General features: G+C 39.9%; 1 protein-coding gene across 7 annotated transcripts in view; it reads left to right on the top strand.

Moving 5' to 3' along the window:
- MGAT5 (alpha-1,6-mannosylglycoprotein 6-beta-N-acetylglucosaminyltransferase) overlaps nucleotides 1–27,603 on the top strand; it is a 326,791-nt gene that overhangs the window by 219,373 nt on the left and 79,815 nt on the right. For all 7 annotated transcript variants that reach the window (XM_054257690.2, XM_008998990.5, XM_078327938.1 and 4 more), the window contains 3 exons: nucleotides 1,539–1,673; nucleotides 6,313–6,446; nucleotides 19,906–20,039. In XM_054257690.2, coding sequence (XP_054113665.1) covers nucleotides 1,539–1,673; nucleotides 6,313–6,446; nucleotides 19,906–20,039 — 403 coding nt within the window. The remainder of the gene's footprint in view (nucleotides 1–1,538; nucleotides 1,674–6,312; nucleotides 6,447–19,905; nucleotides 20,040–27,603) is intronic.

Genomic DNA, 27,603 nt, shown 5'->3' with positions numbered 1-27,603 from the left:
ACATTATAACCAGTGATTTGAAGGAAATGATTTTATTGGAGGGCCTGCTATATGATATTTTGTTTAAAGTCCTAGTTTTCAGGAACCTATTGATGACATTAAGTGAGGACTTAACTCTAGTAGTCTTTATTCACAATGGGGTCAGGGCTAGGTGTGTTTTTATTTAAGAAGATAATTGTGGAAGCAACATAGAGCAGTGGTATTTAAATATATCTGTTCTTTAGAACCACCTGGAGATCTTTGTATTTGTTTTTTAACTTTGGGGAATCTTTTTAAAATTCCACAGAACATGCCACAGGCTAATTAAATCACAACCCTTGTGGGTAGGACATAACCATAAGTATTTTGTGATGCCTCCAGGTAATTTTATTATACAGACAAGTTTGGGAAACACTGAACATAGGGTGGGCCAGAGATCAGAAAACTATGGCTCAGCAGGCCAAATCAGCCTTCTGTCTTTTTTTGTAAATAAAGTTTCATGGGAACACAGCCATGCCTATTGTTATAGCTGTCTTCATTCCACAACGGGGGCCTGAGCCAATTGTGACTGAGAATTTATGACCTGCAAAGATGAATATATTCACTGTCTAGCCCTTAACAAAAAGAGTTTTCCAACTCTTGGGGAAGAAACTGGTTGTGCAGAACCTAGTTCTTTCATAAACAGGAGAGAGGATGGAAGGTGGCTGATGTGGTAGTATAGAGCTGTAGAGTGGAGTCCTGTTTGTGACTCTTGTCCTTTGAAGCAGGATGCCCATAATTTGGTGAAGGATTATTGTGGGGTGTGGGCAGGGATAAGTAAAAGTCATGACTGATTAGTGAGTGGATGGAAAGTGTGGTTTTGTACACTTGTGCTCAGATGGATGCATGGGTAGGGGAAAGGGTGATAAAAAACTGCAAGCCATAGTGCTAGTTCTGTAATACAGTCAAGCTAGAAGGAAAAATTCGACATAAGAGAAAAAGTTAGGGAACAGTATGAGACAAGTAGAAGTTAATACTATAGAAGCTAGAAATTGAGGACTTTCAGGAAAAGGGGAGGGGAAGGTTAATAAGGTTGCTAAGTAGTAAGAACAGGGCCTGCGGGAGAAAAATAAGTTTGAGTATCTGGTATGCATTAGGCACTTTCTATTCAATAGCTCATTTAACCTTGTGAAGAACTCCTGAGAGATTGATACTCAATGTTCTTTGCACCTAGTCCTTCTTTTCTGGAAGATGAGCAAAGACAGATTGAGAGAGGTTAGGTAACTTATTTAAGGTCTCATAGTTGCTACATAGTGGTGATGGAGTTAGACCTAAATCTTCCTTGATTTCAAAGACTGTGTTCATATGTCACCATTTGCTTTTGCAAGAGTCAGAATCAGGGTACTGGGCCTTAATGGATGGAAATAATTTATATAGGCAGCAGATTTGAAAGGACCGTGCTGTCATCTCTAATAAGGATTTTTGGGGTGGCATTTGCCCATTAAAGTTGCTAAGTTTATTACCTTTTAAGTAAATGATTTTTCTCTTTTTTTCTCCCCTTTCTTTTGCTGTTTCTCTAGAATCATGAAGAAGGTTGTAGGAAACCGATCTGGCTGTCCAACTGTAGGAGACAGAATTGTTGAGCTCATTTATATTGATATTGTAGGACTTGCTCAATTCAAGAAAACTCTTGGACCATCTTGGGTTCATTACCAGTAAGTGCTGCATGGAATTCTGACCTAAGTTTCCCGCCCCCTCCTTAACAAGGGTTGCATGGTTGCAGGTAGAAAAAGTTTATCAAATAATATCTTTTCAGCTGTATGGAATGTGTTGCTCATTCCTAATTAAAATTCAGATTCTCAATGACTTTGTACTTTCTATGGCTATTCATTATTTTCATTGATTTCTTAAGAATAGAAAACAAATGTTCAACCTCTTTTTTATCTTGACTAATATTCTTAGCCTTCCTCTCAGTATGCTTTTGCCAGTGTCATCTATTTAATTAAATATCAATTTTGATAAAATATGTACAGTGTCATTTCTTGTGGTCCATGGGTTTTAGATCATGATTCACTTTTCTTACCTTTTACTTGATTAGTATTCTTGTCATTCCTGGAAGGGAAATCTGGGAATACCCTGTCTGAATGCTGGGGTCTTGCACTTTTTAAGATAAGCCCGTGATTAACATAACTTTGTTGCATGTGTACTCTGTACAGTCTTTATTATTTAGTAGAATAGCTCAGTGTTTCTCTGAGTATGGGTTTGGGACCACGATTTAGTATTTGAAACACTTTAATTTGGTATATAAACATGGCAAATATATATAATATTTTTTATTATATATATAAATGAACTATATAATTAAATTTATTAATTTTTCATTTTCTTTCAGTCTTTCTGGGAAAAGATATAGTTTGATGCTACTAGATCTCCAACACTACTTTTAATGCATGCCTTTTCAACGATGTGAGAGTAGCTGTAGAGTCTGAGCCTTCAGCAGGCAAAAGTATCTATTCTGAATTTTAAAATATTTCCTAAAGGTTATATGCTTTTTTCTTGTTTTCTTGCATTTGTTGCAATCCATACTGGGTTTATATATGGTCTTTAAAAGTTTCCTTTAAAAAATAAATTTTAAAAGGTGAATAAATTAAATATATTTAATAATGTAAATGATACATAAATATTTTTAAAAATCTAAAAACTTGCTGTGGGCCAAAATAGTGCTCTACCTTTTGCATTAGGTTTTTTCTTTTTTCTTTTGCTTGTTTCTTGAAATATTTACGAAAGTAGAGCTGTTGTCTTCTACCATTTTGTGAATGGCAGACATCTGATCAATGTGCAAAGGAATCTACACAGTATAGGCTTCCCTTGACTCACATATTCTTGCTATTAAGAAGAGTTGTTTGGATGGAAAAATACTCTCAGTGGTAGTATTTAGGTCTATTAAAGGAAATTTTTGTTGTTAAAATGGTCACCATTGATTGATATTTGACTCTTGTTGGATGAAAAGGCACCATCTCAGAGGGGGTTTTATGGTTGAGTGTAATGTTTATCTGCCTTTCTTTAATAAATCATCTGTGTTAGTGATATTACCTGGCAGGAGGTCTGGTAGTGCTTTAGCTTTGCAGTCTTTGTGGTGGGATGAAGCGAAGATTCCATTAAAAGCCAACTCAGGTGCTCCTGGAAGTTTTTTGCCAATTTCTTTCCCCTTTAAAAATTAGAAATCATCAGGGCTCTGTATTCATCTTGGTTGTTGGTACGTACTCCATTAAATGTAATGTTACCTGATCTTTCAGTTAGGAGCAAACCCTTGAGGCCTGTTGGAAAAATAATTGTAAATTTTGTGCAGTTTACATAGGGACTTAGGAAATTCAATTAAACATTTATTAAATGCCCACACAAAAGTAGTGTTCTGCTAGGTACTGCAAAACATACCCATTTTACTTCCTACAAGGCCTTTGTTGAAGGACATACAAGAAAGTAAGTCCCAGATATGCCATGTTTTATGTCATACATCAAATTAGAAATTAGGGCATGGCAAGGAACTTCTGAGTATCCATTTCATAGTAGTGTGGCTGAGAGCGAAGAGAAGGTTCGAGGAGTTATTTGACATTGCTGCTGTGATCCGTTAACAGGAAGGCAAGCTGCCTTGGGCATCAAAACAAATATCTTTTTAAGTCATTAGTCTGCTTGTGATACTCCAAACACAGAGACATTAGAGGCAAGGCATGAATATTAGCAACACATTATAAAAATACTTGCAAAACACACAGATCAGAATGTGATTGAAGAAGGAAAACTATAATGTTAAACCTTCCATGTCGTAGACAAACTTCAGTCTCCATCTCTGCTTTATAAATCACACCTAGGTAAGCTAGAAAATACGCAGTTCCCAAGCCAAAGCCTTAAGTAAAAGGATGTCAAATTAAAATTTCTGAGAGACATCTGATCACTCCATTCCTCTTTCAGGAAGAGTTCAATACCACATAGCTTACATCTAGGCACTGCAGAGTCCAGGCTTTCAGGAGTTAGGCCCTTAACAGACAACTTTACTCATCAAGATTTGTTTTAATTGCCCAAATCAAAAATAACAGTGACAAAACTTCAGGTTAAAAATATGGTCACCAGCCAAAGCTAGAGAAGAGCATATAGTTAACATTTTATATCTGTGAGTTCCACAGCCACAGATTTAATCTCAGACCAAAAATATCTGAAGAAAAAAATAAAAATAATAGTACAAATATGATATTAGGTATTATATTTGTAATCTAGAGATGATTCAAATATGAGAGGATGTGCATAGGTCATATGAAAGTACTTTACCACTATATATAAAGGACTTGAGTGTCCTTGGATTTCAGTGTCCACAGGGATCCTGGAACCAATCCACCAGATACCAGGACAGCTGTAGACTGTTGGAGTCAATTGCAAATAAGTAGAAGAAGGTGAGCCTTCAAGCCAAGGCTCCTTATGACCTAAGTGGCCCATTTCTCCCTGTCAGGCCTGCACAGAGAGCTGTAATCTTTGACTCACAAAGTGGTGCTAGTGGGAGTGGAGCATTCCACAGCCCCACAAATGAGTGTGGGTCCTGTCCTCTTCTCGCTTTTTTTTTTTTTACAGTGATCTGCAGAGCTGCAGTTCCTTATACATAATTTTTTAAAACAGAAAAATATAAGTTAAGAAATGGGTATGTTTTGTTAAGAAGAAAGGGATGCTCTGAGTTATTCAAAGAGCAAAGAAAACAAACACTGATCAGTTCCTTGGGTCCCTAGCTTTCTTTTTTCAGGACTATGGGCTTTGTTTCTGCCCATCTGTTGGCCACTAGGCCAATGACATATCTTTGGTGGTATTGTGAAAACTGCTGCTGTGATGAGAGCATATTCCGTGAGAGCTACACAAGAATCCCAGACAGGGAAATTCCCTCTCTGGTCAGCTTGTATTTGACTTGTGTGGCCTGCCTGCCTGCCTGCCTTCCTTTTCTTCTCTTGTGTGTCTTAACAAATGGTAGTGATCTCTAATGAGAAAACCAGCACACAGAAATGAAAATGTATGAATATACTTGCTAGAAAATTCAATCTCATGTTTGGATTTTTTTCCCTGAATCATACATTGAAGTGAAAATAAAAGTTGAAAGACTGCCTTTCTGAAAGTAGAAAAAAACAGCCAGATTTTCAAAAGTCAGTGCCATCATCTGATTCTAAAATGTGGGTTTCAGTCTTTGCTTTTATGCTTCTTAGTCTTCTAAAAGTTATTGAGAAGTATTATTGATACGTAACAGGGAAAGAGAGATGCTTTTATTGGCCATCCACAAAAATATTTAATTTGCGTCAAGTATTTTGAAAGTCAATGGTGAAATGTTACCAAAATCAATAAATTATGTTTTGGGATTGATTCCTTTCTTCCAATTGGTTGTTCTTTGTGCACTCCAGAGCAGTGGTCAGAAAACTTTTTCTGAAAAGAGCCAGCTACTGAATATTTTAAGCTTCATAGGCCCTATATGCAGTCGCTGCAGCTACTCAGCTCTGCTGTTACAGGATGAAAGCAGCCATAGACAGTAGGTAAATGACAGAGTGTGGCCGCGTTCAAATAAAATTCTTATTTTTGAACATGGAAATCAGAATTTCATATAATTTTTACATATCACAAAAGATTCTTTAAAAGCCATTTAAGAACGTAACGATCATTCTAAGCTCACAGACCATATAAAAATAAGTGGTAGACTGATTTGGCCCTGTTTTATGGCTTTGGTGGAATAGCAAACAAAACATCTTCACTTGTATTTCTTCAAGCTCTAGGATAAAGCAAATAAAGTTCTATTATTATCAAATATATTAAAAATACCATTGCCTACTAAATGAGATTCTAAGTAAAGTCAAATACTCTAATTGATGAAAACATTGAATGACTGCTCCTAGAGATAACACATGTCATATGCTTTAAGCAGAATAAGACCTCTATAGATGGTAGTTCTTTGTTTCTTCAGCATCTGTTGATTAGACACTTACTGTGTGCTCAGCTCTGGCCAGGTGCTGGGGGGTACAGCAGTGAACCTGGCAGTCCCCAGTTCAGGCTGTCGTAGAACTTTTAGTTTTGCTGGTAGTTGAGTGATCCTGTATAATTAGTCACCTGATGTGAAGCAAATCCTATGTGCTGTTTGATGGCTCAGTCTCTAAAGGCACACATGTAGATGTTTGCTACACAAGCTGTTCTAAAACATGTCAATTCTTGTCTGGTGCTGCTTCTATTTAAAAGGATTTGTCTATTTTTAGTAGTCCTGAAGGAAGGGTTAGAGCTTTTACCTTTCGGCTTGGGGGGCAAGTATGCAGTGTTACACACTTTGCTTTTTTCTTTCAGGTGCATGCTCCGAGTCCTCGATTCATTTGGTACTGAACCCGAATTTAATCACGCAAATTATGCCCAGTCGAAAGGCCATAAGACCCCCTGGGGAAAATGGAATCTAAATCCTCAGCAGTTTTATACCATGTTCCGTGAGTATTCATGTTTCATGCATGCTTTCCAGAATGCCAGCAAAGATAGATGGGAAAATTAACTAGCTGCCATCTATTTTGGGTTATGATTCTCAGGACCGTTAGCTGCAGAAGAATGCGTGGGTGTGCACGTGCGCGCGTGTGCTGTTGAACCTTTTTCTTGGGAATTACTGAATTTGTTTTATTTCGTTTTTGTTTTTTTAGTTGAAATCAAAAGGCCACATGAACATTTTTTGAAAAGCCTTGGAAATGTTCTGGAGAAAAATGTTCAATACAGAGTATCATTAGAAACTATTTGGGAAAGGACTTTGCATTGACTTTCAGATGTTGAGCACTAAACACATTTTATGCCACATAGATGCTGTTGAGGGTGTACTGTGTCCCTAGTGAAGGGCTAAGTCTTTCATGCAGATCTATTTTCCACATAGTTAAAACTTAATTATTTTAAGCATCAAACTTTTTTAAAAAAAGTTAGCTTTTTGAAACTGGAACGGTTTTAAACTCAGTTTTGTATTTTACTGACTTCTTAAATCCTAGGCCCAGAATGAAATTTTACTTTGTCTTGCTGACTTGGTGTCATTGTTTGCAGTAGGCAATGATCATTTCATGAGCCAATATAGTAAGAATAACACACCGAATGATGATGAATTAACTGGCCACAGATGCTAGGCTCTTAGACATTTTCTGTTTCTATAGTGCTATTTTCACACTTTTACCATTTCTTCCTGCTGCTGCCTATTTAGGATACTAGCCTCATTTCTAATTAGCTAAGGACTGTGAACCCAAATACTACATTTGATAGTGTTTGTGACAAAAATGAAATTTTATAGGTCAATAGGCCTTAGTGATGAGATGAAGTTCTATTCCAGAAGTGAAAGGCCATATGAGAGAGTTAATTTAGATGATGAGAGAATTCCTATTTTCTAAAATTATCACAATAATTTTAATCCAGAGGTTTCCACTCTTAACTTCTGAGATGACTGTTTGCTTTGTTGAACCAAGATCCAAAACAACTCTTCCTAATCTTCTCTTCATGTGGTTGCCCCTCCCCATTGTATGCAGCTATTTGAAGGTGACCCCTGTGTCACACTCACTAAATGTCTCAGCATTGGATTAATCTTTGGCTATTAGGCATGAGAAGGGAGAATTAAGAATGGAGAGTAATGTTAAAAATCAACTCATGCTTAAGTGTTCTTGTAAGCTCAGATTTGTGAGAATGTGTTGTATGCTTCATAAACATTATTGTTCCTGAAGCTCTATCTTCCTGCTATTACACACTGTCCCTGGGGCACAGTTCATGGGTCAAATTGATTTTCAGCACAGTGGGTGACAGATGGTTTTCATCACTGTGACGATGCTCAGAGTTTGCATAGTTTGACTTTGCTGTGTAACTTTGAGGGGATGGGAGAAGGTGGCACAGAATAGCCTAAAAAGTGATTTGTGTGTTAAACCAAGTGAAATAAAACAGTAACTGTGTCCAAAGTGACTAAAACTAAAACTGCTGAATGATATGGCAGGTGTATGTCCTACAAGAGATGGGGTTTCCAGGGAGTAGAGAAGGGAAGGTTTTTTTCCTAGAAAACATAAAGTTCTGTTTTAGAATGTTGGTATTCAGAGTCCTGAAAACCTATTGTTCTCTGTGGATGGAGAATTTCAGCAGTATTGGTTGATTAAATTGAAAGAAATTCACTGCTTAAAATGTAACTGAGGACAAAAACATGAATTAATTTCTATTAACCTGGGAAGGGGATAAGTTTCCTAACCATGACTCAGAATTCAGCAGAGTTCAAGGCAAATTGATATGCTTGACTATATTTTAGAAAAAAGAAGAACTTGTATGGCAAAACAACAACCAGTAACACCATAAGCAAAACATATCACAGAGGGCTAAATTCACTATAGACATACCTACATGTATACACACACACACACACGTATACACACAAATCAGGAGAAAAAGTTCCATGTTCCAATAGAAAAATGGGAAAAGGCTATTAACAGTTTAGAGGAAAGAGAAATTTACTGCTCTTAACATATGAAAAGACGTTAACCTCATTCACAGTAAAAGAAATAAATTTTTAAACTGCACCAAGATACCATGTCCGATGTACAGATTGGAAGAAGTGGAAAAGTTGAACAGCATAACTATTCTGATGGTGCAGTGAGCAAAACCAGTCCTCTTCTACCCTAGTGGTTAGAATGCAGCATGGTGCTAACCCAATGGGAAGGGTGTTTGTCAGGATTTAGTAAAACTGCCTCTGCATTTTCTTTCTCCAACTAAGCACCTCATATCTAGGAATGTATCCCAAAGATAATGAACAAAATCAAGATAGAGCATGTGCACAAGGGCAATTTAGTGCAGCACTGTTTGTAGCAGGAAGCAACAAGAAACAACCCAAGTAATTATCATAGGCAACTAAGTGAATAATATGGTCCATTAATAAAGTAAAGTACTACATAGCTATAAGAAGAAATGAGGAAGGTTTCCACCCTAGGAGGGGCATGTCTAGGATATTTTAAGTGATAAAAGCCAACACGCAGGACAGTGTAGAGCTACTCCCTTTTATATTTGTCAGATATAGAGGAAGAGTGTGTGTGGGCATGTTAGTGTATATGAATGAGCTTATATTTCCAAAAGAAACAATGAAAGGATAAACGAATGAAAGTGATTGCCATTGGATAAAGTGATCCCCATTGGATAAGGGTATCCAGGGATGGGACTAGAAGGTTGATGCCTCTTAATGTTCCTTATTTTGACTTTAGGGCCATCTAAATATTTTACCTAATTTAAAAAGAGAAATACTCCAAAGAATTTAAATTAGGATCTCAAAGAAATATTTGCACATTCATGTTCGCTGTAGTAGTATTCCAAATAGCCAAGAGGTGGAAAGCAACCCAATATCCATCTGCACAAGTGGATAAAGAAAATGTAGTAAACATATGCTTGGAAATTAGCCTTAAAAAAAGGAAATCCCCTGATATGCTACAACACAGATGAACCTGAAGGATTTTATGCTAAGTGAAATAAGCTAGTCACAAAAGGATGAATATCATATTATTCCATTCTTAAAGTATCTAGAGTAGTCAGAAATCATAGAAGCAGAAAGTGGAAAGGTGGTTTCTGGTGCGAGCTACTTCCCGTGCTACATAAGGGTTCAAAGACCTAAGAGGGAATGGTGGGGGGGATAAAGAAAGGCACAAACAGAAACATAGAGAAAGCAGGGCCAGGTGGTCCAGGAGAGTGAGGATGTTAGTCTCTCCGGCCCCAATCTGTCTCAGGGTACTTTATTTTATATATTTACAAAGCACATAGGAGAGGGAGGGTGCAGTTACTTAGAACAGCCTGTGGTTATTATTCTCATACTTCAGCTAACAACTATCTTGCAGCAAGGTCAGTGAAAGCTGGTTATCTCTCTAGGCCTGTCTCTGTTCTACTCTGAGACATACACATCCTCCTATTATGGTTCACTTCTCTGGAGTTCACCCAAAGTTCACAGCAGCCTTGCTGCTGATTGCCCTACAGGGGGTGGGCAACTCTGCCTCTCTACTGTGGTTACCTAGTTGGGAGGAGGAATTAGTGTTTAATCGTTATGAGGTGTCAGTATTGCAAGATGAAAAAGTTCTGAAGATCTATTGGATATCAGTGTGAATATACTTAACACTTCTGAACACTTTAAAAAGGTTAAGATAGTAAGTTTAGTGTTACTTGTCTTTTACCACAATAAAAATCCAAATAAAAAAAGCATTCGCTAAAAATTGAAAACAGATTGAGACAAACCAGCTGTATGCATCAGGTAGGTGTTAACTTCTCATACAGAGAAGATGATTACTTAAGTGACTTTAAAAGACAATCTTTTGACTGTACAGTTGTAGTAGGAAATATTTATATTGTTATTTGAAACTGTTACGGTATGTTGTAGGAACCAAGATTTTGAGTATACAAAAAGAAGGGAGTACTTGAAAATTCTGGATTCCAGAATGATACACCAAACAAGAAAGCTCCTCAGAGTGTAGTGGGTCACCTTCACAGATTGCTAGGATACCACCTTATTACTGTAAAAAAAAAAAAAAAAAAAAAAAGCCACTTTGATCATGCCTTTCTAGCACAAATTATATTTGAAGATAATCAAATAGCTAATGAGAAAAAGTCAGTAATCATGGAGAAATCACAGCTAATAAATGCAAAAGGAATGAAGATTTAGAAAATGAGCATTATAAAATTCCTGATGAGACAGTAGAGCAAAACAGTCATCATTAGTGGCTGTTAAATCCATCAAGTAACAGGTTGTTGGAAAACTTTCTCATGGATGAGGCTGACTTGAATGGAGGAAATACAGAAATGAAGAGAGAAATGAAGCAGTTTGAGACCTTTATCCTAGAAAGATGTGTCTTAGCTGAAAAATTTGCAACAACAGCAACAAAATAGTTCCTGCACCCTGGTTTCCGGTGCCTGCCCACAGTGAACTTGGATGCATCCTTGCAAGAGGGTCCTTTTCTTCCCATGTGATGAAGGCTTGGGGTCCAGTCCAACTAAGTCCTTCCCATAGAACCCTCCATTTCTTTGCCCTTTGGTTCAGTGTGGCTGTTGTAGTGGTCTGAAGAGAAAGACCATTCCTTTGAATATCAAATGTCAAAAGACACACACACACATATATATATATATATATATATATATATATAAAATTTGATTTTTCAAAAGTGAAACAAATTTTCTAGTGCTTAGATGATCTGGGTAATAATCATTATGTAATTTCTATATAAATATGCACATATGTTGATATACTCAGACTCCTGTGGGCTTAGATTGTGTTCTACCAATGGGATGCACAATGAAAAGTTTGGAGACTGCAGAAATAAAGTATTACACTTGAGGAATCAAATCTTCAGATCTATCTGTCTTATCGTAAGATGTAGCAGTGTTATAGCTCGTGTACAGACAGAGAGCCTGGATAAGGCTGATCCAGAATAACCCAGTGGGAAGATACACCACTGGGGATGCATCTTTAGGAGCAGTGAAATGAAATATGCTGGACCAGAATGTGTTTGCATTCTTAAATATTCATGGTACATGTCTCACTTTAAGGCTCCTTCTTTTTCTCCTCTAACTCATTTCCTAAGTTGGTAGGGTCTCTGCAAGTTAAAAAGCCGTACTTTTCTGTATTATTTTGCCCCCAGTTTTACGAGTTCACTGGTGCCATCATCATCATGTGCTCTCTTTGCAGCTAGGCATTTTAGGTGGTGTCCACATAGACTATTTCTGATAAGTTCCTAAGCAGCTTCTGGAAGGGCTGGTAGCTAGACAATACTAAGGCCATTTGATTAGATCTTAAGTGATGGGTTTTTCCCAGGAATCTGTTAAGTCTGGTTGTTCTGCTTTCTAGGCCCCTGTTCCTGCTCTCTCTCCTCCTGTCTACATGTTAACACAACCTGTGAAATAGGCACGAAGGCTTTCCTACAGCCAGAAAAACCAGCTCTTCAAAGCTCAGCTTGGATCAAGCTATTTCGCCTCAGAGACTGCAGTGCCTTTCCTTTGTCCATGGGGTCATTTTCAAACTCCACAGCAAAGTATTCAAGACCTTAGGCTCTCTGGCCTCACCATATCCCTTCCCAGGTCCTGGCCCCTGCCTCACCCAACAGCCTGCTGGTCTCTGAGAGTGTACCTTATCATCCCTACCTCCTTCAAATTGCCCTTAAAGCAAAATGTATTTTTTTCTTTAAAACTCTACTTAAGCGACTTATTCCACCTTTCCAATCAAAGTTATAAAGAAATGTAACCCAATTAGAAAAACAGGGTAAGACTGTCTCCTATTGAAAAAGGCTCCCCTAACCCTGGTGTAACTTTTATCTTTTTCACAAGTATATTTTTACATACTTGTCACCTGCGTACTAAAATTTTGTGTCTCCTTTTTTTCCACTTAATGTATCATCTGTTTTTTCTTCAGGATTCTACTCAGATTTGAAAACCATTGTTTCCAAGACTTCTACAGTCAAGTGGCTAGTTCCTAATTTATGTTTATTTGGGGATGTTTTTGTTATTTCTTGCTGAGACTTAACGGATGCTTTTTTTTTTATGGTTGCCAGGTACCTGGCTTGGCTTATATTTAGGCATTATTTCAGTCTCTGCCTGCAGTCTACTATGTATACAGCTTGTTTTAAACTCCTGAAGGCAGTCTTTTATTTTTCACAGTCTCAAGGTGCATTATATCTCAGTAAATAAATGCAAGAAATCTATCTGCATAGAAAAATAAGAGCAAAGGCATTTTTGCCCTTACCATTTAGAAGAGGTAGCACTAAAATTGATAACTTACACTGTAAATTTTTCAGTATTTGGATAGCTCTAATTATCTGTACCACACCCACTTTCACAACTTCATCTGTCTTATATAAAAACATTGGCAGTGGTAAACCATCTTTATCTAATTGAGTTTTTCCTTCTATTTCCCTAGAATGGATGGCTGAAAGTAGCAGTAGCAGACATTGCAAGATATCCCATCCTTGGTTTCCGATCTCAGACCTTATTTTTATTTATTTATTTATTTGTTTGTTTGTTTGTTTATTTTTGTGGCAGAGTTTCGCTCTTGCTACCCAGGCTGGAGTGCAATGGCGCGATCTCGGCTCACCGCAACCTCCACCTCCTGGGTTCAGACAATTCTCCTGCCTCAGCCTCCTGAGTAGCTGGGATTACAGGCATGGGCCACCATGCCCAGCTAATTTTTTGTATTTTTAATAGAGAGGGTGTTTCACCACGTTGACCAGGATGGTCTCAATCTCTTGACTTCATGATCTACCCGCCTCGGCCACCCAAAGTGCTGGGATTACAGGCGTGAGCCACCGCGCCTGGCCCTATTTTTATATCCTACAAAAATTTCAGTAACCTTTGAAATCAGTTCTGCCAGCCTCACTATTCATATCATTACCATAGAGCAATTAGTACATTGCCTGAGCAAACTACATTTGTATGATTTTATTTCATTTTATTTATGTGTATGTGTGTGTTAAATACCTGCAGCATTTTGGCCGTCATTTACAATGTGAAGACAGAAGAATCTGCCTTCTGGATGCTCACATTCTGTATAGTTAAGGCTGGAGAATATTCAGTGTTTCTTGGTGCTTATGGAAATTTGGAGCCAAAAAGACAGGCAGCTATAACAGGGAGTTGAGTGAAGAGCAGATTGGGGATTCTGGGGCTGTTTAGAGCCTTTCCATTTCACCTTCCACCTCTTTGATTTTTTTTTTTTTAATCCCTTCCTCCTCTTTCCCAAATCCTTGTAAGGTGCTCCTTAGTAAAGGCCAAAGAGGCAACTAAGCATAAGTATTTTCTTGTTCCTTATGAGTCAATTTAGGAGTTAGATTGGAATCTTTATTTGGTTGTCTATTTTATCCTCTTGTCCAGTATGTGTCCGCTGATCATCTGTGGGATGTCTAAGTCTCTGTTCTCTTCAGTGGAGTCAGGAGGTACACAAAAATAAGGCTTTCTCATACTTCTGCTTTAGAAATGACAGACCCAGGTGAATGGAGCAGGGAAAATTTGCAGGCAGAGGTGAGGAACATCCTAGTTATGGCTACTAGAGGGAGTTTCCCCAGGGGCCTCAAGGCCCTGTTGTTTAAGCTGCTTTTTGCTGATTTATCTCTACTTCCTTGCTGTTTCTTGAGTAGAAAAGACGCACTGCCCCTCAAGGCCTTTGCCTTGGTTGTCCCATCTCCTGGAACATTCTTCTTTTAGACTTTCCATCTCCTCCTTCAGGTTTTTAATTCAAATGTCCTTTCAGTGAGACTGACTGACTTCCTCTTTTAAAATGCAACTGCTTTCCCCCCCAACTTTCTACTCTCCTACCCTGCTTTATTTTCCTCCATAACTTTATTGCTACCCAGTAATTTATGTTACACTTACTTTTGTTTCTTTTCTTTTTCCTCCCCTGGAATCTGAGATAAATAATGGCAGAAATTTTAGCTGCTTTGTTCATTACTGGAACTCTAACATCCTGAAGAGTACCTGGCACATAGCAGGCATTCAGAAAATCTTTTATTGGTTAAATTAAATTGCAGTGAACAATATTGCCTATTCTGTTTTTAGTCCATGCAATAATATAGGGAAGGAGACTGTTGTACAAATTTAAGGTTGCAGAAACTTCTTGAGTCCATTGGCCTCATCTTACTCTCTTGTGTTTTCCAAGGGAACTTACTCACATGGTTGGGCTTTCAAGTGGTATTCAGACCATAACAATTGTCATTATCATTATCATTCCAACTCTGAATTTCTCCCAGAGTTTTGGAATCTGGGAGAAATTGGAATGATGGCTTGTGGATCAAAACTTTTGCCTGATAAAATAGTAATGTTAGAACTAAGTCAGTTCCCATTCATGGAAATGATAAGCCTGTTGGCTGTAGCTGCGGATCAGTTAATTTACATGTACAATTTTATTTTTAGGGCATGACAAGCAAAGGAGCTATTTGTGATTGAAACTGCCTTTTTGGCCTTTAACTTGAATCAGGACTCTTGCCTTTAACTTCTGTGCAGACCAGTGAGGAATAGGGTTCCTTGAATTTGAGTCTCAGCTTTCAGAAGTGTTACTCTTCTAAGGAATCCATTCCCTCCTAAATTGCTTTTTGACACTTGAAAATTTTACCCTGATGTGCCTTTTGTCAACAGTTCAGATGCTCATCTTTTCAGCTCAAGTGTATATTACAGTTTCCCTAGCCCACATCCCAGCCTTCTCTCTTGAAGAAACTAGTATCACCACTGTTTGGGGGAAAAAAATCGATTTTGGTAAAATTTGAAGTATAACATTACTATGTATAGCTTTTTAATCCAGATTTCTTCTTGTGACATACTATTTTTCAATGAATTTTTTTCTATTGTTGGTTTTGTCAGAGTCAGCAAAAACATCATGAATATGATGACAACCAATATTCTTCAATATTTGAAATGACATTCTCAGCCATACAAAAAAGTAGAAGAAATGTTACTAGAAACCCACAATTCTAGATCCTACAATTAACCATTTACTTTATCAATGTGCATGCCAATCCTCTCTATCCATCAATCCACCTTTATTATTATTATTATTATTTTGCTGCATAAAAGAACCTTCTAATGTTTCAGCCTGACATCATTAACTGGAATTCAGTATTTTGAGGGGAAAAATGAATGATCCATAAATTTAGAAAAAAGATCAGTAATACTGGTTATTTCTAGGTGATGAAATGATATGTAACTTATTTTTCTCCATATCATTATTAACTGAAGTTTAAATCTGAGGATATATTTCTATTATTATCAGGAAAATCAATAAATCCATTTGTATGCAGGAAAGAGAAAAGCTTGTTTATTGCAGAAGTCTTAGCAAAAAGTGATGAGGCCTGGACTCACAATTTGAAAAGGAGAGGATGAGTTAATGGGTTTTTGAGAAACTAATGTTCCTAGGACTTACTGACTGACTGTGAGGGCTAAGGAATTGGCCCAGGCTGGCACTGGGGTTTCTTCTCTTGGCGACCAGGGGATGTGAAGATATATAACATTCTTAGAGATGTTTGGGACTTAGAAAAAACAGACCTCAAAGATATATGCAATTGAAAGAAAGGTCAACTTGATTTAGTATGAATTTTGAATTATAGTTTAAAAGATGTTATAACTGCTTGATATAGTATATGCTTCCTTTATTAAGTAGTTAGTAAGCTCCTTGAGGGCAGAAACTCATCTTTATATTGTAATTCATCAATACTTATCATATAACCTGCTTTGTAGAAATACTCCAAAATGTTTGTCATTGAATGAATTATTCAAACTAAGCTAATAGTATTTCTTTTTTTTTTTTTTTTTTTGAGACAGAGTTTCGCTCTTGTTACCCAGGCTGGAGTGCAATGGCGAAATCTCGGCTCACCGCAACCTCCGCCCCCTGGGTTCAGGCAATTCTCCTGCCTCCACCTCCCAAGTAGGTGGGATTACAGGCGTGCACCACCATGCCCAGCTAATTTTTTGTATTTTTAGTAGAGACGGGGTTTCACCATGTTGACCAGGATGGTCTCGATCTCTCGACCTTGTGATCCACCCATCTCGGCCTCCCAAAGTGCTGGGATTACAGGCTTGAGCCACCGCGCCTGGCCTAGTATTTCTTAAAATACTTCTTAAAAGTAGTCATCATCATACCCTGCTCAAGGAATACATTAAGCTGATTTGTAATCATTTGTAAATAGTTGCTTCCAAAGTGCTTCAAGTAGTGTTTCTCTTAATAAGAAGAGAGATTTTTTCTAAATTATCTTAAAATCATTGCCAATGTTTGCAAATCTCCTGCAGTTTGTAGCAAGTAAAAAGATATGTGTGATTCCACATACATATGGTACAAGATACTCAAGAAACTGAGGTGATACTGCGTATGTATTCCAGATCCCTCTTGTGTATTTTGCTCTACCTTACAAAGATCCTCTGACATATGGTTTACTGCTGTAGTTCACAGGGTTCAGAAATTATATGAACCATGAGGTGGTATATTAGAGTGACTTAAGGAGCTGGTGCCCTGAAAGTAGCCAATCTGTCTCTGAATCCCAGTGTTGCCATTTCCTACCATGTAGACTTGGGTAGTTAAACCACATCTCTCTCTGTTTTCTCATCTGTACAAACATGTTACATGGTTATGAGGATAAAACGGAAGAGTCACTATAATACGCTTAGCACAGAACTTGGCATGTACTCAGAACTCAAAGTATCAGCCATCTTTTTAAAAGATCACATTTGTTTATCCTCTGGGATGGAGGGATTACTCAGTACAGGATTTCCTACATCCTGTTTATGAGAAGATTTATTCGATTTACCTTAAAATGTAAATACCTTCTCTTTGAAACCCTCCCAACAACACAATGAAAGTCTCGATTCCCTTCCTAAGGCAGAGCAAAAAAGTAAGATTGGTGTGAAATTTGAACTCAATGAAATGGACATTTCAGATAACCTCCCACTGGACTTGTGGCTTTTGATTTATTGTAACCACCGTTAAGAACACCCGTGGTAAGACCAGGGCACTCTCTGCAGATGTTACCAGACAGGCTCCAGCTGGTGGTCAGCTCCTTGGAAACAAGCCACACTGAGCCCATAGTTACTTCAGAATCACCTGCTGGGGCAAGGCATAGCTGAGCAAACCCTTACGTTGCCAAGATTTAGTGTCCTGAGGCAAGTTTCAAGTCACCTGGGAGCAGGAGGCATGTAGAGGTCAGACAAGTGCTCAGGCCTTGGCTCATTAAACGTGGTGATACTGTTTGTAAATCTTAAGTCTCACTCGAGGTCCTTTAAACACACTTGCAGGTTGTTGATCCCCAAGTTAACATTTCACAAGACGAGACAGGAGTTAAGTTAAAGTGTTTGGATGAAACACAGAAGAGAACTTAGATGTGAAATTCATAGTGTCAGAGTTAATAAGTACCAAATTATAGTAATAGTGCAGCAAAAGCCCACCATTCCTCACAAGTTTTTGTTGTATTTATTTCTCCTTCTCACCAGTCAAGCTAGAAGCTAGGAGTATGTTTCACACAAACATATGTTACATATATGTATTTTTTCATTGTGGGGACTTAACAATCGTGTTTTTTTTTACTATACCTTAGTATATTATAGCATGAAATAAAACTCATTGTTCTACTTGCTGGATTAATTTTTAAGTGCCCACCTAGGGACTAAATAACTACATTTCAGAAACATATCTCAAGCATCGTGCTTTAATCACCATGTAAATTTTCTGAAAATAAACAAACCTGATCCTGAAGTATAGTGTCAGGTTTGAATTTGAAAATTTTAGAATTAACAAAAAGTTTTCCAAGGAAATATTTTAAGCTGCATAATAACACTGAGAAATGCACACAGGCTGTATTCCTCTCCCTGCTAATGCTTCAAAATTTCCTCTGCCCTCAGCTCCTCAAAAGTGGGGAGAAAAGCAACCCATTGCCTTTTGTTGGCAGAATTTATTCTGTTATTTACTTTCCAGCCAACTGCAGCCATTGCCGTTGCCTCTGGGCACTTGTTCAAAAATGCAGAAATGAAATAACAGATTGGCCAGACTGAACACAACTCCCCAGTCACAACCCTATTATCACCCCATTCTGTCACCCCCATTAGGCAAAAGCCTGGGAAACGGAGGGTGACAACACAGTATTTACATGGCTTGTGCATCTCTACAGCTCAGGGCTTCCTGCCAGTGTCCCTTCTTCATCATGTTCCCCTGCGTGCATGGTGGGTGACATTGGGGTCTTGGCATTGGAGTCCTAGGCCTGTGCTGCAGGATCACCTCTCCCCTTCTGTCTGTCGAAAAGGATTTCTGCGCCACTACAAGCCTGGGAAAGGGCTCCTCAGTCCCAGGACAACCAGAACAAGATGAAGGGAGCAACTTCCCCTGTTTGTTGACCACCTACCTGTGAATGGATGTGGTTGAGGCTGCTGTGTATGGACTTTTCAGAAATCTTGTGTGTATCTCAGTTACCAGGAGGAAGTTGATTTCACGTTATTATAGCTGTTCTATTCAAGTCAGAGCCAAGCAGAGCAGTTGCTTCATTTAATATCAGCCACACTTGGCCCCTGCAGGCTCATCTCCTGAAAAACTGAGATTTCTCTTGACAGAATGAAAGTAGAGGAGGGTAGGGTCTCTGTTTAATTTAGAGGGAATTCTTTCCCGATTGTCACTTGCTGGTGAAATGCCTTTTAAAATTGTAGGTGCAAGATGCAGATGTTTGGAGAGGGTGTGGGGTTGCTGTCCCCCTTGGTCAAGTGTTAGAGAAACTACAGAACTCAAATGAGAGAAATCCAAAATTTTCTCTTCCAGAATAGCCTACTCTGTAGACAGTATTCTCCTGCAATAGTTGTGTTTTTGGAGTGGTTTGTCCCCAGCGAGCTTTTACCTTTTATTCTGTCTTCATTCCATGCACCTGCTCAATGTAGCCCCATAATTACATCTTTTATGAGTGAGTAATCCTTAGAGGAGATGAAAGGTTCAGGGGATTATTCATCGCTTTGTCCCTAAACCCCTTGTTATGTATCTGGGTGAAAAACGCAGCTGGAGTGAGATTCAGTTACTCAGAGGCCCGGCCCCTATTCAGAATTCCCAACTTAATACACTGCTCTCTACAGGTTTCTGGCCAGTAGGTGATGAAATCTGGGTGAGAGCATTTCTGCTGGGAAATGGACAGTAACCTTATTCTGAGGCAACAGAAGAGAGTACACATGTTACTGATTTTTAGACAGATGTATTTCCCCTAAAAAGAGCAGGTTTGGGTTCAGGTTAATCCATCCTAGAGAGAAGTATCCTCATGACAGTTTTACTGGGAACGTGTGGGAGAGAGCAATCTCTCACCTTCCTCAGATAAGAAAGAACAGAGTAAGATGAAAACATTCTGTTGTAAGATGGCCTGTGTTAAATATGCGATTGTTGTTCCTTCTTGCTGATTGGATGCTAACTGTCCTCTCCATTTCTTTGCACACCAGCTCATACCCCAGACAACAGCTTTCTGGGGTTTGTGGTTGAGCAGCACCTGAACTCCAGTGACATCCACCACATTAATGAAATCAAAAGGCAGAACCAGTCCCTTGTGTATGGCAAAGTGGATAGCTTCTGGAAGGTGAGTCAGTCTGTGCATGTTTCCCTCTCTGAAAAGAAGTTTGTTGGGTAATTTAATTTAACTTTGATCCAGGGAGTAATCAAGCCAAGTGCCCAGGGCTTAGTGGGATCTACTTAGACATAAACAAGAATGTGCAAGGATTCAATTACTCAGCATTTGGGTTTCTAACCAAGGCTGTGCCTGCTCTTGTAGTGGCTGTACAGCAGCCCCCTTCACTCTCTACATGTCAGAAGGGACACATTGTAGCTGCTTTCAGGTCTTGTACTTGCCTCTGACAGCTAAGGCCCTTCAGGGGTTGAATATCTTTCTGGAGCAAGGCACTGCACAGGGAGAAACTTTACCAAGAGAGTCTTTCCCTCTGCTTCTTGAGAGATAGTCTGTGAAGGTAGGCAGCTCCCTTTTCTGGGAAATGCAGTGGCCTTCACATCCTCTTGGCTATAGTCGCTACTCACCTGATCTGGAAAGTAAATTCCTGCTGGGGCTGACTGTAGGCAGTTTGCTCAGGGAGGTCTTGGCTGAAACAGCATTCTTGGCCACAGACCAAACCAAGTTTTCCAAAAGCATTGGCCCCCTTGGCCCTCCTGAGTTGATTTCCTAGAGTACATCTAGGAAAAGTGTAACAGGAGAGAAACCAAATCGATGTTACCTATTGACAAGTAATGCTGATCTTTTTATCTGGGAATTCTGCCTTAATAGGCTAATATCATAAATTTTTTTTTGATCAAATGTTTTTAGAAGATAGAAGTCATCAGGAGCTCAAAACATGCCTCTTCTTAAATGTAAGAATTAATTGCTTTCTTGAATGATCACAGACTGTGGTCTCATCTTACTATGTGGCAGGGGTACCAAGGAAGTTAGGAATCCTGCAGCTGAAGGAGTACAGTTGATATACAGGATAAAGGATTCCTTGGTACTGCTTTTCTGACCCCGTGTTCAGAAAAGGAAAAGCAGTGCCCTACCTCCCAGCTTTAAGGTGCTAACTACACCAAATGGATGATGAGATCAGCTCATCTCCAGGGAGGCAGATTTAATTCCAGACAACTCTTTGTCTTAAACAGCTAGACTTTTGTCTTTGTTTAGTGCAGTAGTTCTCAACTGCAGACGATTTTATTTACCTATTCTCCTATGCCCAGGGAACATTTGACAGTGTCTGGAGACAATTTTGGTTGTGATGTCTGGTCAGTGGTACTACGAGCATGTAGTGGGTAGAGGCCAGGGATGCTGTACACATCCTACAATGAATGGGATGGCCCCTGCCACAAAATATCTGTAATACCAAGGGTGAAAAACCCTCGGCTGGTAAGTAAGAATGTTTTCTATGTATGTTATGCCATACTTCGTTCTCTCAAGTAAAATGAAAATCAGTCTGGATTCTAAATGGCTATTTAAGATGGTCCCATAAATTTGTGAAGCTTTCCTTGTGTAAAAATGTGTCCTGTGTTGATAATGCATTTTCCAGCTGACGTTCAGCCAAACTTGAGTTAAAACAGGCATATTGGGTGTTCCCATGCTCGGCTTGGTTGTGAAATTAATGGTTTGTGGCATTGGTTTTAGGAGGACTGTGGCTTTTAAAGAAAAGCCTCTGCAGCTCCTTGAAGAAGATAGCTTGTATGTCTGTGCAGGCTTGTTATTGAAATTACATCACTTTGTTTTGGAGCCAAGTGCAACAACCTCCTAGGGCCTCTGGCAACTTTTTTCCCTTTCCCTAGAAAAACAAAATAATAAATTGGTTCTGAAAGCTTTTCGGTCACCTGTTGTGGATAAGTTAACATTGCCACTAAAAGGATTACTTTTTTGTGCCAGTAAGAATCCTGAGGCTGGGTGTGGTGGTACATGCCTGTAATCCCAGCACTTTGGGAGGCTGAGGTAGGTGGATCACCTGAGGTCAAGTGTTGGCAACCAGCCAGACTAACATGGTGAAACCCCGTCTCTACCAAACACAAAAAAAATTAGCTGGGCCTGGTGGCACATGCCTGTAATCTGAGCTACTTGGAAGGCTGAGACAGGAGAATCACTTATACCTGGGAGGCTGAAGTTGCAGGGAGCCGAGATCTCACCCCAGCCTGGGCAACAAGTGTGAAACTCTGTCTAAAAAAAAGAATCCCTAAAGCATTAATCACGTTGCTCAAGTGATTTGGAGTGTGATTTCGCAGTCCTTCCATGTTTTGAGGTGTTAAAACTCCATGAGTGCCCAAGCTTCTGTGTACCTGTGCCATGCATCACCTAAAGATTACAAAAGGTTGGGTTGCAGTGAGTCCACATTCGTCTTTGCCTCAATAATAACAGCCACAACTCCTGGGTGTTATTTCAGTTTTATTACATATAGCATTCTGTGCTGGAAAAAGCCCAAGAAGATGAAAAATGCTGTAAAGTTTTCACATGAATTCAGGACATCTTCTCCAACTCTGTATCACAGCACAGTGTGTGAGAATTTAGTTTCTTTTTCTAAAGCATCTGCATCCTAGAGTATTTAGTGAATGCATGCAGAAAACCAATGTGCCTTTTAAGTGAGATGTTATTCCAACCACATTTCTAAAGTTACATTCAACATAGGCTTTAGCTAGCAGGATGTTTTATAGATGGTTTTCTGCATCTTGTGTCCCATTCCCCTCTCCCCTACCCGATCCCGATTTGCCTCAGAGATCTTCAGGAAAGGCAATGGCATCTTTGTGTCCTGGGAGGTTTAAGGTTGCAACTGGGGAACGTGGGAGGGCACAGTTTGGACCAGATGACTTTGGAAGGTCTTCCTTCACCTCAGATTCTAGGACTTGAAATTCTGAAGATTCCTACTGTGCCATAAATCCTGCTCCACTCTTCCCACCACCCTCCTTCTTGAGGGAATCTCCCTACCTACCTCGGCACTTAAGTGGGAAATGCAACCATGTAACTCCCTCCAATGTTGGCTGATTGAACCCTGGGGTTGTCTTCTGACCCGATGCAGTCCAGCTTCTTGGTGGCTGGAACTATAATTCTAGCTCAGAAAGCTGAGCTGCATCAATGAGATTCTTCACTTGGTGTTGGAAAGCAGTCACGGAGAGTGAGCCATGTAAACAGAAATCAAAAATGTGTCCATAGCAGGAGGGCAAGGCATAAATTTTCCAGGAGTCCACATGATGAAGAAGCAGGACCAATGTTGTTGGGGAGAGGGCACTGTTGAGAGGATAATGCATTTCTCCACAAGGAGGAGAGGCACCACCCTGATAGAATTAGGATGCAGTAAAGGGCCTGATTGAGTAGAAGATACAGAAACAACTCCTGCAGCCTGGAGAGAAAGAGAAAGAGAAAGCTGCTGGAGTTCCTGGCAGCTTTCTTGTCCCAGATCATATATCCTTTCTCACACTCTGGTCTTGCAGTATCTGAGTATTCTGTTCCTATAGTCATATCAATATACTTATTAAAATACTAGATACTAAATTCCTGTCAAGAAAAATAAGTCTATTAAATATAAAGAGGAGCAGGCTTGTCCTTTAATCTCCTGTCACCAAATTCATGACCAAGGTACTCAGTGGTCTTGTCCTGATGTTAAAGCACATGGTGGGAGGTTGAGGTGGGGAGGGGAAGCTTGCCATCAGACTCCAGAATCCCAAGGGCATTAACTTAGCAACCACCTCTGCCCAAGCCCCTTAATATCAAATAAGACTGCTAACAGCCTAATTTCAGATACAAGCCTCCTCTTAACTCAGGAACCTCCAGTCTGGGTCTCTGACCTCTACCTCTGACACCATCTAATCATTAACTCCTGCTGATGCTAGAGATGTGCCCAGAAGAACAACAATCTGTCCAGTATGGTCAAATTCAAAATCCTTCTATGTTCTTTTAAATGAAGTCATCAGGGAATGGAAAATTAGTCAACTTTGTAAAAAGATTTTTGAAATATAGAAATTGAAGTCTTAACTATATTACTTTAATTTCTATGTTTCTTTAAAAATAGTATCCTGAGCATAACTGATCTTCAAGTGATAGTGCTGGGTTCGTATCTTATTTATTCTTGATCCCACCTTAATCTTATTACATGTTAATACATTATCACTGCTAAGGTAAATGTCCTGGAGGCCTTTCTTTGACCATGTCAGGAGAACTACAGTTGCCTCTGAATCACACATTGGGGTTCAGACTCATAACTACATGTGAGGTGGTTAACCGTCTTGAGCCTCAGGTTCCTAGCCTGTAAAGTTGGGGCAGTAATATCTACTGGCTTCTTGGCCTTACTAATGCACACATCACCTGAGGATCTTGTTAAAATGCAGATTCTGGTTCATACCTGAGATGAGACTGACACTGTCTTTCTCACAAGCATCCAGTTGATACTGATGGACTGTTGGAGGAGCATGCTTTGAGCATCAAGGTCTTAGGATATTTGGGATTTGTACAGTGTGTGGCACAAAGTAGCTGACCAATTAGCAAAAGGAGGAGAACGTCTTTTCTCCTACCTTTGTCTTCCTGCTGCTCTTGTCAGACTGCTAGCTGTCACTTTTTGCTACTGTGGGTGCATAGTTCAGTCACCTTCAGTCTCACTTGCGTATTTGCAGACCTTGCTACTTCTAGTCTCTGCCACCTAGTCCCAAGACCCAGGTAAAGCTGTGGTGAGCTCTGAGAGGAGGTGAGAGGCATACTGTCTTCCTCATGTCCTGCTGTCCTGGTTTGTACATTCAGGTGCCCCTGGGAAATGTGATCAGGAGCATAGACTTGGAGCTGGATAGCTGGGTTCAAATCCTGACTGTGCCACCAGCTGCCTAAGCTTGGGTACATTACTTAGCTGGTGCACAGTAAGTCTAAATACATGTTTGCTGGTCTTATTAATGTCATCACTAGGGCCAAATAGGAAATGCCGCAGTGGGAATTGGTGGAGGTATGAGCCAGGGAGTTCTATCCTATGAGGAATCGGAAGCCTGCCCAAAGATATTCTAAGTCTTAATCTATGTAAGTGGTTGGCAGTCTGTAGCCTGTGGACCACATCTAGCCCAACATCTGTTTTTGTCTATTGCATTTTACTGGACCCCGGCCATGGCCATTCCTTGTCCATGGCTGCTTTTGCACTAAAATTGTAGAGTTAGGTAATTGTGACAGACTATATGACCCACAAAACCTTAAAATACTTACTATCTGGCCTTTGCTGAGAAAAGTTTTCTGACCTCTGAATTATGCCGTGTCTCAAGTCAACCAAGTCTCTCTCAGAACACACTGGCTAATAGTCCCTGGTATGGATCTCATCAGAGGTCTTTTTCAGGGTTCTTGATTATATTCTATATGATTGAGGCTGGTAGATAGCCAGTACATGGAAAAGTGAACTGTAACTTAACTGAAATCCTGATCACTCTAGAGATGGAGCCCCAGGCATTAGCCTGGTACCTCTTTATAGGCATTCAGCAAGCGCTAGTGCTTATTTAGTAACTAATGCATTGATAATTAAAGAGTCTTGAATGTGTGGTGTTTCTGCTTCTTGGAGCCCTTCACAGCCATCATTTAAGGTGGTACAGGCTGATGCCTTTTAAGGAAGCAAGGGCAGCATTATCTTCCTTATCCATCCTGGTGTGCAGATGAGGAACTGGCTCAAGGAGAAGGAGTGACATGGCAAAGTCCTACAGCACATGACTGGCTGAACCAGGGTCAGGGCTCTGATGTCTCCTCTTAGAGACTTGCCTCCCTGCTGCCAGTCGTTCCATGGAGCTGTTCCATCACCACTACCCTGGAAGGAGTGGGTCTGTGGTTAGAGCAGGATTCTAAAGCTAGGAAGGAAGGTGTCTCTGGGCGAGCTAAGTGTACAGCAGAAGCCCTGAGCAAATAGTGGCATCACAGGTAGAATGTTGCTCCTGGCTGCTCACCACAGGATCGCCAAGTCAGCGACAGCCTTGCAGCTAATTCTGTAGAGTAAATAAGCCTGATAGGAGCATTTCAAATAGTTTCCAACTCCAGACCCCAGGACCTGGTGTGGTCCAGGCCTCGCCTGCCTGACAACAACTAAAGTCAGCCAGTCCTAACTGAATTTGAAATTTCCTTTTTATCTAGACCTCAAAGACTTTGTGGTTATAAAGCATCCCCTGAAATGACACACAATCCCTTTCCTATATGCCTGAGAAATCAGGCAGCAGAACTTCCAAAAATGTGATGCCACTTCCGCCATTCCTGCCCTTTCTACTTCATTCTCCATACAGCAGCAGACAGAGTGATCTTTTCTAAAATGTAATTGAATCATGCTACTTCTTTGTTCAGACTCTCCAATGACTTCATTTCACACTTAGAACACCTTACATTTATAGTGAAATCCAGTCTGGGTGGTGTGTTTTAGCAAGGTTCTCTGCAAGCCAGTCACTCCTACTCTGGCTTATAGGTACTTTGTACCTACTCATCTCTGGCTCCTGGGCTGTAACCACAGGAGTCCTGTGTATCACCCATTCTGCCAGGAGCCACCATGCCTCCTTAATGGCTGCTGCCTGTCCTGGCTCACCCCAACTGGAGCCACCAGGACCACCCTGTTCCAAACTTGTGCCCTCAACCAGATGTCACCCCTCCCCCTCCTAGCACAGTACCCTGTTTATTCCCTTTGTATCATTTCAGTCATCTTGTATATATTTAGCTTTTGTTGTCAGACTCTCTCCTTACTAGATTATAAGCTCTGTGAAAGCAGGAATTGCATCTGTTTTGCTTACCCAGTGCTGCCTGGCACGTGGTAGGCACTGGTAACTACTTGATGACTGAATGAATCTCCCCTAGGTTTAGCTTAAATTACTGGTTTATCTGTGGAACCTGGGATACAACTTGGAAAGCTTTCTGCTTTGGAATTTCTCTGTGTTCTCTGCTGACCCCAGGGAGACCAGGAGAGGGAGTTTGGTGGAAAAGGAACAAAGCTACACTCATGCAAATTCCACAGACCCCATAAAGGCTTCAAGAGTTTTTAGAAACCTCTTGTAAGATTAGCAGAGAGATGGCATGGGAACAGGATGCTGCACAGGGAAATTGGAACCTGGCTCTGGGCCAGCTCTGCTGTCTGATGTATGATTGGGGCAGGCCGCTCAGCCTCAGTTTCCTTACTTGCATAAATGAAGGTACTGGTTAAAATAAACAAATTATTAAACACAACAACATGGATGACTTCAAAATAATTAAGAGGAGCACTTATGCTATTTGATTCTGTGTATATTAGACATATAAAACTCGAGAAAATGCAAACCAATCCATAGTGACCAAAAACAGGTTATTGGTTGCTTAGGGAGGGGAGAGGAGGAGAGATGGATATGTTTGTTGTCTTGGATGTGCTGGTTTTTACATTATAAGGGTTGTAAAATGTGTGTGTGTGTGTGTGTGTGTGTGTGTGTGTGTGTATGTATATGACAGACTTTTTTGTGTTCCCATAAAGTCTAGAAATTTGCTCTCTTTTACAGAAAAAAATTGGCAACTCTTGGATGAGATCAATAATTACTCACCTGTGTGTCTTTGGAGCCCTAGGGTCTGCTATTATAGGAGGTCAAGGAGCAGCCCCACTGTCCTGCCTCAGCAGAGCAGCTCTGATAGATCTGTGGCATAGATTTGGCTTTTGGCTTTCCAGTAAGGTTTAACTGGGAAAAAG

The sequence above is a fragment of the Callithrix jacchus genome, chromosome 6 (genome assembly GCF_049354715.1).
Source record: "Callithrix jacchus isolate 240 chromosome 6, calJac240_pri, whole genome shotgun sequence".
Taxonomy (NCBI): domain Eukaryota; kingdom Metazoa; phylum Chordata; class Mammalia; order Primates; family Cebidae; genus Callithrix; species Callithrix jacchus.
This window is presented reverse-complemented; position numbering and strand designations above follow the sequence as displayed.